Raw genomic sequence first — 11,992 nt, 5'->3', positions numbered from 1 at the left:
CCCCCCCCCCCCCCCCCTCCACCTAAAAAAAAACGTAAAATTTTACACAAATTTGTGGATTAAAATATCATGTGATACGTAAAGTTATACATTGTGTTTAAGTGCTTTACAAGTTATACTTTCTTTCTATGTACTCCGACAAAATAAGAAGTATACAATAACTTTAGTCAAGCTGGTCTGATAATTGGTTTGGTAATCACAAGGTTTCAAGTTTGACTCCTTGTGAAAGTTGTCTATTAACCTTTTTGATTTGAACGGTTCGATTTGACTAATCTAGACTGGCTTATCTCTTAGTAATAGTAATATATTCCACAATAGACACAAAAAACAAGAATACCCAAGTGGGAAGATTATCCTGAAACTTACAACAAATTGTCTTTTGTTTTGAATTGGTATGAAGATTGGACACTTGAAGAAAGGGCTAAATCCACCCTCATCTTCTGAATTGGCATTTGGGTCACCCTACCTCGCCACCGCCATTAAGACAGGAGTGGTCACGGGTGTCATTGCTCTGGCTGTAAGTTATCATCATATCATATCATTTAATTTGCGATTTGCAGTACACTATATTGCATCATCATCTTTATCTTTTTATGCCACTTTCTACCCTAACCCTATCCATCATGTCCTACTGCAATCTTTGAATGCCCCCAAGCCCAATAATGAAGCTGCAACCTAGTCAGATAAACTTGTCTTTTCCATCATGACCATATTGTTAGTTGAGCTTGCATGGTACCAAAATAGTAGCTTTTTTGGTATGTGGATTTTTGTGATAAGTTGTCGGGATTAATTTTGATGTCAGGAGTGACGGGTGAAGGGTGATAAGTTTTGAATTATTGTTATAGTTGAGGGATTAAAAGTAGAGTGGATTTTTTTCGAGAAGTATTGTTAATGGGGTGTTTGATTGTGGGAAATCCAGGAAGGAATTGCAGTGGGGAGAAGCTTTGCCATGTTCAAGAACTATCACATTGATGGCAACAAAGAGATGATAGCCTTTGGGATCATGAACATTGCTGGCTCTTGCACTTCTTGTTACTTGACCACGGGTATACTTTCATTTGTGTAGTCTAATTATCAACTTAGTTGGGACGACAATTTTTTTTATTAGTTTGATACTAATGGTAGAAAGCTATCCTAATGTCCTCACGGGTAGCTCAATTAGTTTCTGGGTGGCAAATTGCATCCAAGAACACAGGATCCTGACAGCTACCTTGTGGGAGTTTCACCCTCGTGCAAGGGTGACTCCTTGTGGGCACTGGGTATTGGTCCTCTAACCTAAGGGGCATGTAGAACTGGGGTAGGGAGCCTTCGGTGTAAGAGTTTCACCCTCTTGTAGGGGTGGATCCTTGTGGACACCAGGTTCTGGTACTCGGTATTCCCACCTAATTAAGGGGCCTATTGGGCTAAAGTGTGGGGCCTCCGATGTGAGAGTTTCACCCTCTTGTGGACACCAGGTACTAATCCTCCTACCTAAAGAGTGTAGCTAGGGCCAGAATGTGGGCTCCTGAAACGAGTGATTTCGCCTTTTGCATCCAAAGAAAACTATCTTAATTCACAAAGTTTGAACCTTGAGAATTGATTATATTCCACTATATGTTTCAGGGCCATTTTCCAGGACAGCAGTGAACTTCAATGCAGGATGCAAGACAGCAGTGTCAAACATAGTAATGGCCACGGCCGTGATGATCACACTGCTCTTCCTCACACCACTCTTCCACTACACACCTCTGGTGGTGCTCTCCTCCATTATCATCACAGCCATGCTTGGCCTCATTGACTATGAAGCTGCCATCCATTTATGGAAGCTTGACAAGTTCGACTTCCTCGTCTGCATCAGTGCCTACATTGGCGTGGTCTTCGGCAGCATCCAAATCGGCCTGGTTGTCGCGGTACGACAACCAAAACCCGTGGCTGCATTTACTTCAATTCTCCGGTTTTCTGTACTGACAGAACTGTGCTTTTGATATATAACAGTTGATGCTGTCTCTTCTGAGGGTGCTTTTGTTTGTTGCAAGGCCTAAGACTATGATCTTAGGCAACATCCCCAATTCCATCACTTACAGAAGTGTTGATCAGTACCCGAAGGCGGCAAGCGTGCCCGGGATCCTTGTCCTCCACATAGGTGCTCCAATATACTTTGCAAATGCCAGTTACTTGAGGGAAAGGTACGATTATCGTTCACTTAACATGTCTCGACTAATATAGTCAATGACATAATCATAAAGTCTCAAGTTCAATTCTCATCGCCTCATGCTTGGTGGGTTTTAGGATCTCGAGATGGATAGATGAGGAGGAAGAGAAGAGAAACAGTATGGGAGGGGTTGAGCTGCAATATGTCATCCTGGATATGAGTGGTGAGAAAGTTTACCATTTCCTTCCCTTTTGAAACTTCCATAAAACATGACACGAATCACATAACGCTAAACATCAGACATAAGACAGCTTCACGAAACTTCCATAAAACATCTTAAATGACACGACTCACATAACACTAAACATCTAACGTAAGACAGTGTCACCTAACACCAATAGCACGGTTTACTAATGTTGTTGGAATCAAATCACAGCTGTTGGAAACATTGATACAAGTGGGATTACCATGCTTGATGAAGTGAAGAAAAATTTAGACAGGAGAAATCTCAAGGTACAAACACAACATATTCCCACCCCCCCATCTGACATTTCTGCAATTCATGTAATAATTTTGTCTGTTTCTTGATTTAGCTTGTATTAGCAAACCCTGGAGGGGAGGTTATGAAGAAGCTTGAGAAGTCAGAGCTGACAGAGTCAATTGGAAAAGAGTGGATATATTTGACAGTTGCAGAAGCAGTAAACACATGCAATTACATTCTTCATACCTGCAAGGCAAAGGCCACTGCAATGGAGAATGCAGCATCAGATGAAAATGTATAATGAAATGCAGGCAGGGATGATAATGTAGCATAGAATAACTGCAAGAAGTTTAATTATCTTTCACCTTGTAATCAAGGAATGAGGTTTCAATATTCTGTTCTGTAGGTTTTTGAATCATTGAAAGAATATGGCCACAAGTTAGTAGCCATTGTCAAAATAAATGCTTCATCTTATTCCTATTGAGCATAATCCATACATCATTTTTCTATCCTTGATAAAATTTGAATCACTTAAGGAAAAAGTAGATTATCATTCATTTAATATGTCTCGAGTTCAACTTACATCATCATTCATTTAATATGTCTCGAGTTCAACTTACATCGTCTGTGAGGAGATTCATATTTGAGTTGCTTGGTGGGTTTTAGGATCTCAAGGTGTATAGATGATGAGTGGTGAGAAAGTTTACCATTTCCTTCCATTTGAAGTATAATTATGTTCTACCATATTATCAAGGAATGAGGTTTCAAGATTTCTGCATGTTCTGTAAGTTTTGGAATCATTGAAGAAAATGGATAGAAGTTATTAGCCATTGGCAAAATAATTACTTCATCTTATTCCAAGTTTCAAAAACTGAAGCATTCAAAATTTTGTAAATCTGCCATTCATCACAATCAAGGCTCACAAATACATGAAGAGATCAGACTTGCAAAATTAAACTTAGTGGTGAAACTGCCATGAAAACATCACTGCATAAAAGCTCACCCAAACTCTCACCAAGGTTCGATAATGCATACATGTAGAGTCCTACGCATTCCTGTGTTGTGAAGCTGCTGTCTTCCAATTTTGTACCTTGCACCCTACCAAAGCAGCATTACAGGGATCTTGTCTACGTAACCATAGGACTCCCAGTTTTTTCAAGGTCATCAGCCACAGAATAAATTCTGACCAGTATTGCCTATATTTGCTTGAACAGGCGAGGAATAAGTTCATGTACACTTATATCCAAAGACACCGGATCCCTGAAGAAAATACGATTGATTTCTTGAGTGCATGACCAAATGAAGCCATTGTTTGTCAAATGTGTTAGTCAATTATGTGAATCTAAATATGCATTCAATCTTGTGTTCAGCTATTATATAATTTCAAACAAATTAGTCTTAGTTATTGGTTTAGTCTAGAGGAGAGAGATTATCATGGCAATGACCAAAACAAAGTAAATGTTAAGACTTAAGAGAGGGTAAGAGAAGAGACCTGCACAAGATTTTTCCGTTCTCAGTTGAACTAGGAATAAACCAGAGCTTGCGTGTAGAAGGTGATTCAAATTGAATGAAGAATCCATCACTTTGACCATGTTTCCATTTCCTTGATCCTTGACCTTTCCAGACCTACAATTAATTATAAATAAAATGCTATAAGATGATATTTATCATTTCAGGATTTGGTGGCACGTATCCCCCCCCAATACAGGTTTCTGCATTCCTAGTTATAACTTCAACCTTATTTCAAATGGCAAGGCATAAACATTAAAAACCAACCTGTGGATAAGATATAATATTCTTGGGTGTAACTAGGCATGATGCATGAGAGAATGAATCTTCAGCATACTGTCTGAGGAAAGAATAACAACTGCTGTGTGTATGTGGTGACTCAAAGGCCTGAGACAATTAAGAAAAATGCACAATTATATAAAATGTTGAAGACTTGAAGGAGAAGGCAAAATGAGAGTCATATACAAGTCTGGGGAAAAAAAGCAGAAGTAAAACAAAGACAACCTCAACTACAGCAAGAATTTGGACACAAAATCAGATTCAAACCTTGTCAATATTGACAACTGGAGCATATTTCTCAGTATCTGTCTTCTCCTTGTTAAGAAGGAAATAAACTCTAGGGTCCACTTTAGAAGTTTCATGCCATGTTTTTACAGCCATTTCCATTGTTTCAACAAGAAAAGAGAAAGCTTCATTACAAGCTTCAGCTCCACATTTTTCCGACTGCAAAAATGCAAAATAGAAACGAGCTTAGCCACACTCCATTTTGAGTCCCTGAGATATGACTACTTTCTACAGAGTCGTTATGTACACCTTCCAATAGTAACTAAGCTTATACCTGATTAGAATAATCATAGTAAGAGTCTCTTACCAGTTCAGATTTCAATGTATCCAAATGCTTTGACATGTTGACATTAGATCTCATGTTTTCCACTTCTTCAGCTCGCTTTTTCTCTTTTGACAATTGGTTAAGTGATTTGATCTTTCTAGATACCTCTGAACTCTGTGGATTGTGCTTCAATGCAATCTGGAACGCATCCAGTGCCTATATATCATACAAATTGGTAACATCAGTATCAAATATATGGTTTTGTTAAAATAGGCAAATATCTGCAAGATAGATGGAAAAAGACATTTCATACATACCTCATCATATCGTTCCATTGCCTCCAGTATACATCCTTTCCTAAAATAACCCTGTGGCACAAGCAGTTCCATTAGGTACACAAAGTAAAAGCTTGTAAATAAAGTTATGTCTTGAATGTGTAGCCATAAAAAATTGTCAGAGACTCTGGGAGCATACCTTTTCCCAGTCTGGCTTCAAACTGATTGTCATCTCTGCATCGGCAAGTGCTTTGTTGAGTTTAACCAGGTGTAGAAATGCTGCAGCGCGATTGCTGGCAAAGACAAGGAAAAATGCTAAAAATGTGTTAGAAATAGAATGGTCCAAAAAGTCACAAGTAGTCAAAAAATTTAAAATGCAACGGTAGATCTTAATCACAAATTCTAATTGTTTAATTTTAGACAAGCCTCCATTTCTTCTCAATCGTTTTTGTAGCCATAAACATCAGAGATTGCAATGACTAGATATTAAGAGTGGATGAAAAGAAACATTATGCAAAACAATATTTTTTGGTGATGCAAAGTAGCATCAAGCATAGATAAAGATAGTAAAGCAATTGCTTAGAAATAAGTAGAATTCATCAAGCAGAAAAATAAACAGTAAACTACTCCTGCCCTAAAAAAGCTGCTCCTTTTGTTAGTTACTCTACAAAGAAAGTATCAGCTCCTTACACCCTTCTCGTTAATCCATAACACAAGCAAAAAACGACAGATTCTACTTAACACCTAACGTTATCTAAGCAGAGATCTCGAGCAGCCAGTATATGAAGCAGTGTACAGTGTAATCCCAACGCATATTGCTTAAATTGCTTAAATGCACATTAATTGTGTCAAAGCACCTGTAAAGAGTCGGGTTTGACGGGTCTTTCTTGATGGCCTGAGTGTAGAGAGCAGCGGCTTTGAGATAGTTCCCAGCTTTGAAGAATTCATTGCCTTGATCTTTCAATGAAACTTCCCGTTTGGCATCTGAATCTCCCATTGTCGTCTTCCCTTTCAGAAAATTTGCAGAAATTTGGGTTAGGGTTTAAGGACTGGACTGTTCTTAGGGTTTCTGATAGCTAAGCTTTCTCCCGGTTCTAGATCTCCTTCTCTTTCCCCATAATTATTATTTTTGTTAATTTTTCTTTTTAGATTTTATTATGTTGCTCCCTGAATTCTTCATGAATTCTAGATTGACCCCGAACAAGAAAAGTTTTCTCAATTGGCTCCACTAGCTTTTAATACGAAATAAGTCATGTGATCCCTTTGGGCCTTTTGGGCTTCCTTTGGGTGATTGAAATGGGCTTTAAGTTAAAGCCCGATTTACTCACCATTTTTGTTCTTAGCTTCATACTTTATAGTTTAATATACTTTTTCATGTACTCTAAATAAAAAGTTATATTAAATAAGCATTAGAAAATATGTTGATTAGACTTTAATTTACGAGAAATGCATCCGCTATTCGAAAGTGCGTTTTGGATGAAACTCGCACTGTGACCCTAGCTAATTCCTACAACTAGATTTTGCACGGTAGAGGAAGCAAAAGGTTGGGTCATTCCATAGGTTGTAGGTTGGTTTGGGGAAAGAGATTTAATTTGGTCTTGTTTTTGTCGAGTGTGATTTTGAAAGGGTAGTTAAATGATTGAAGATTTCTTTCAGAATGAGTGAATTTCAATGAAATTTTATTTCCAATTTGTTAGAACCTGAAGCGGGCTGAAGGTATACAAACTAGTCATGAATCGTTCTTGAAAATTTCAATTGATACATGCATACTACGTGAGAGCAAAATAGAACAGTTAATGACTTCGTAGCTGACTATTCTCTTTTAATGTATGGTTGTGGCTTAGCTTATCAATCTCAATTGAAAACGTAAATTAAATGTTAAAACCAACTATTTCAATTTATAATTTAAATTTAATCCACGAATCAAATCCAACATCCAATAGCTAATCCTTAAACAATCAAACCAAACATCCAATTGCCCGTTCTTAAACTTAATCTAATGGTAGAAAACATACAATTTTACCAAACACAATATACAATAACAACATGATCGATAAGAGAGGACGTTAGGTTCCAAAAGAAAAATAAAATATGATATCAAACTTTGATAAGGTCCCATGGTGACTAGGAAAGATCAATGAGAATTGAAGGACTACCAACCCAAGTAGCTTACAAATACTGCAGTTGGCCAGCAAGTTTTTACTTCTATGAATTTTTTATCTAATAAAATTTATCGTTAAATGTACGGTGAATAGTAATTAATAAATGATAGACATATTGGGGTACGATTGACTCATCGAGCTAGTAAAGCCTAAGCGGAGAGGCTGCTGAAAAAATTGGAAGTCAAATTCTTGACGTTGCAGTTGGCACTGGGCGAGATTGGGATCTGAGTCAATCAACGTATTTATTGGGCGAAAATTAAGTATTGTAAAAACGTCTTATTTACATAAATAAATATCAGCGAAAGTCTTCCGACTTTATTTAGTGACACCGTCATTTTTAATCCTCAACAAGTTCAAATATTTAAACCCTACTTAGAAGGTGGGAGAGGGAATATAACTCCTCGCCGCCTCAAATATTTCTTCATTGTCACTGTTGTCGCCTTCCAGAAGGAGGGGAAAAGAAAACAAAAATTGTATTAAAATTTCAGTTGACTTAACAATTTCAACACATGCATGACATGCATATATGAACTTTACCAATTCAAATTTTATTTTTTAAAATAAATTGCGTAATTAATTAAGCAGTCATAAAGTAATTAATATTATAAACTGTGATTTTACATTTTAATTAATTAATATGAAATGAAATCTTAGTCTTAATTAAAAGATGAGAACAAATCAAACTCTAACTCCCAACAACTCCTAACTTTATACGACCGCTACATAAATATTTCATATTCCTAATTTTTTTTTAAAAGAAGATACTAAATAAAAAATTATGGAAGTATTACTTTTCAAATTTGCGTATTTTAATTTTTATATTTTGAGGAAATCTCAACTGCTAATCTGTTTTTTACTTTTCAACTATTATAATTTGAATAACGTGAAAATAAAATTATTTTTATTAATTACTTGCTGCTATATATGAAGTGACAAATCCCACTAAGTATTAAAAAAATACTTATTAATCAAATATAAAAGAAACTATAAGGTGTGTTTGGTTGGTGAGTTTAGACATAAGGTATAGGTATCAAAGTGATTGTTATTGTTTGGTTGATATATTTTTAGAATACTACTATGGGTTTGGAATACCCCATTAATTGGAAAACTCATACCCTAATGAATTGAAATAAGGGTTTCATTTCCCTTCCACCTTTCTTCCCCAACTATTAATAATCATTCCATGCCACCCTACTACCAAACATGCAAAATACTTTCACCAAAACTCATTATCCTTACCAAATATTTGATACCCATACCGATTCTGATTCCCATGTGCGAACCAAACACACCCTAATTATATATTGTAATGTAAGGAAGTAAAGATTAGAAGGTGAAATCGGGAGGGAAATATAGCACTAATCTTATAAATTTAAGTCATTTTATACTATGAAATGTAGTTGTAATATTGAAATAACAAATTAGTCTTGTGCGAAACGTGTACTACTTTCTAATAAAAATAATGTAATGTTTTTTTATGAATTCCAGGGTGACGAAGGAAATTGATATACACTCAGTAAATCACATAAGAGATAAATCACATCAAAAAGACCTTATGTAACAAGTTTGATCGAGAATGCATACTTGACATTTTCTACTGCGGACTGATGTTTTCTTCGTTAACTTTATACATATAATTAATGACGGTGTGGAAATTAAAGCAGATATCATAATGTCTGTCGGTTAAGATCAATTTAGTCTCCTGAATTCGGTAGTTGACTCCAAAATAAAAGTCCGATCCCAACACTAATTGCAATTGGTTCGTTGCTTTCTTTAGACTTTAGTGATTTGGTCACATGTATGTGTATGTGCTGATTATTGATGTGTGTATGACGTGGATTAGGAATTTTAGAACAAATAAACTTATAAGATAATCCGATAATTTGGTAAAATGTTAATACAAAGGTATTTGATATATAAATGTATGATAGATTCTCAATTTTTTGTGGATTTGTTGGACGTTTTCTATCAAGCTTAGTGGTTGAATTAATGGTTAAAATTTTAAATTGAGAGAATTTCAAGCCAATGAGGATGTTTATTAAAATTATGTTGATGAGTGCAAAGGGTTAGTCGGGTCTTGAATTGCAACGATATGGGGTGTTTTTGAGGAGGATCGGTGTGAAATGGTCAATGGCCGCTTGAGGGTTTTAGGTAAGTGGATGGCGTTATGTTAGGATAAGGGATTTTCGATAATAGAACTTGAGAGTAATTCTAGTTGGCAGTATAATGCAAAAGGTGAAAGGTACTAGAATATCGAAAGACCAACATTGCGACCCTCTAGAAGCAATTCAGAGCATCTTGAATCACAACTAGATATGCTTAATTTGACATGTGCATAGAGAGGCAAATAAATGTGCTAGTTGGGAAATATATATACATCCAGTCTTTGGGTATCCCAACTTGAGTTTAATGTAATATGTTTTTGAGATACTGTTGGGGGCTCGGGACTGCATACTCTATTGTTTAAGAACCTTGTTGGTATGACTTTGACGCGATTTATGTAGCTATTATTAAAAAAAAATTCCGTTGTATTTAAAACAAAGTGTAATTATATTAAGAATATATACCACTATAATTGAAAGAGATTGAAAAAAAATGAATGGTGGAATTATTATTTGCAATTCCGACCAAGGTTCCATTGTTTGACCCTGGCAACAAGGTTTGGTAATACATATATTAGTGTACATATATCTATATTACTATATAGCAAATGGGATTATATTATCCAACACACTTCACATCACAACTGCACAAGGTATGTGCTCAAAGCACATAAGAAAACAATCATCATATGAATTATTACCACTTGACAGCTAAAAGATAAGATGATCGAGTGGATAGAACATAATTCTAGTATCAAGAGGTCACGAGTCCAATTATTGTCAACACTCTCTCAGTTGAGCCCATCACATAAGCTCTTCCTATTGTCTTTTATATCTTAATATCTTGTGTGGTATACTGATTATTACACAAAAGTAAAAATTTTCTAGTACACAATACACACCCTTGAATATATAATTATCGAATGCGGGTTTCCTTGTAACCTAAAAAAAATATTTTAAAAATGTTTCACCTACTTTTGCGTGTGATATTCAAGCAATGAGACATTGAGATTACTATGCACAACATAATACCAAGTTAGACGTAGGAACACATACATTATTATATTAGTCACAACTTGTGCTTCTTACGACGCCTGCTGAGAGATCAGACATACTTATTTGGAGTGTATTTTATGCAATATTTACCTGTGTAAAAATATGAATTATTACCCAGTTGACAATCAATGTGTACATTAGATAGAGATACATGTATTATGTAAATTGTGTGGTGTCTAATATTATACCTTTGAAATAATTAATGATCCATATATATTACTCAAATATGGTGATGACTGTCCGAAATAGGTGATGAAGTGAGTAAAACATGATTCTCTTAAGATCACAAATTCGATTATTGTCAATATTTTATTGATAGACTCCGTCGCATAGGTATTCCTAGTGCAGTTTACATATCCTGTGTGGCAGGGTGTTCTCACCCGAACCGTCCTTTAATTCCATTTTTCATATAAAGATTTGGTAGATCAACATTGTCCATCATATCATTCGGTAGCTCTAACCTCTTCTGGTAAACTAAAGCCTATGGCGTTTCTCAATCATCAAAATGTAGAATTAGAAAAAAGAATGTAGTGCAATTGTGCGTTGAAGTTTCATATATTATTCGTTGAGAAGCACCTTTCGCATCATTTACTTGGTCAATGCATGATACCCCTTTAATTAATTTTATTATATTCTACATACAACAAAGTGGTTGTATCAATAATCAATCATACATACATATGTATACATGTATGTATATGTAAGTATATATAGAGTTTGAGAATAATACCTGACCTCTAAATCGAGCCTATGATTAAGGTCTTCCTAATAGGGTTTACCTCTGATATATTTAAACAGTAATTAAAGAAAATTGTTTAATTGTTTTCTATCATTATTCAATAAAGTTATATCTTAGTCAATTAATTAAAAAGATTAGTTCAGCCATATATGTTACAAACCGTGTTTTTGGTGAGATCAGTAGCTAATCCCCTCATCCAATTTTCCTCTGCAAATCAACAAACATCATTAATTTTTGCTATTATATATCCTACTTGCATTGCCGCCATAAAGAACAAACATAGAAAAAAACAAAAACAAATCATTAAAAAATTAAACTGCATATATTTAACTCTAGGTAAGTGAGGTCAAGTGTACTAATTAAGATCCTTTCAAAACCCTCCAAACATGCATTATTCTACATATGAAATTGGAACTAGGATTTAGTCAATGTTCAAATTTCCATCCACCTAGACCGCTACATGAACCGTGATCAAACCATTCTCACACAATCAATAGCGCAACCAAGTTGATTGGGCAATTGGTTTAGTAATCACAAGTTTCTAAATTTAACTCCTAGTAGAACGTACCTAAGCTCACGTAATGCTGGAAAACGTCGGCCACCTGTGGTCAGAAAACTAGGCACAACACTTTCCAAACTGACGACCAATTTTTCCGAAGACTTAATAATTGTGGACGCCCTATTTTCGACTACATTAATTGGTGGTCG

At 35.5% G+C, this 11,992-nt stretch overlaps 2 protein-coding genes across 2 annotated transcripts in view; one reads left to right on the top strand and one right to left on the bottom strand.

Annotated features, from left to right (window-relative positions):
- Positions 1-3,121, top strand: part of LOC116002071 (sulfate transporter 3.1-like) — a 6,298-nt gene extending 3,177 nt beyond the window's left edge. The window contains exons 6-12 of the mRNA XM_031242078.1: positions 401-517; positions 920-1,046; positions 1,603-1,889; positions 1,975-2,165; positions 2,269-2,354; positions 2,568-2,644; positions 2,725-3,121. Coding sequence (XP_031097938.1) covers positions 401-517; positions 920-1,046; positions 1,603-1,889; positions 1,975-2,165; positions 2,269-2,354; positions 2,568-2,644; positions 2,725-2,913 — 1,074 coding nt within the window. The 3' untranslated portion in view covers positions 2,914-3,121. The remainder of the gene's footprint in view (positions 1-400; positions 518-919; positions 1,047-1,602; positions 1,890-1,974; positions 2,166-2,268; positions 2,355-2,567; positions 2,645-2,724) is intronic.
- Positions 3,122-3,442: 321 nt separating this feature from the next.
- Positions 3,443-6,318, bottom strand: LOC116002072 (serine/threonine-protein phosphatase 5). The gene is made up of 8 exons (XM_031242079.1): positions 6,083-6,318; positions 5,425-5,518; positions 5,268-5,318; positions 4,993-5,166; positions 4,668-4,844; positions 4,389-4,508; positions 4,105-4,238; positions 3,443-3,872 (listed from the first exon to the last, which is right to left on the bottom strand). Exons 1-8 carry the CDS (start codon positions 6,220-6,222, stop codon positions 3,809-3,811), a joined length of 954 nt encoding a protein of 317 aa, XP_031097939.1. The 5' UTR covers positions 6,223-6,318; the 3' UTR covers positions 3,443-3,808.
- Between the last annotated feature and the right edge of the window lie 5,674 nt (positions 6,319-11,992).

This window comes from Ipomoea triloba, chromosome 13 (genome assembly GCF_003576645.1).
Source record: "Ipomoea triloba cultivar NCNSP0323 chromosome 13, ASM357664v1".
NCBI lineage: Eukaryota > Viridiplantae > Streptophyta > Magnoliopsida > Solanales > Convolvulaceae > Ipomoea > Ipomoea triloba.
This window is presented reverse-complemented; position numbering and strand designations above follow the sequence as displayed.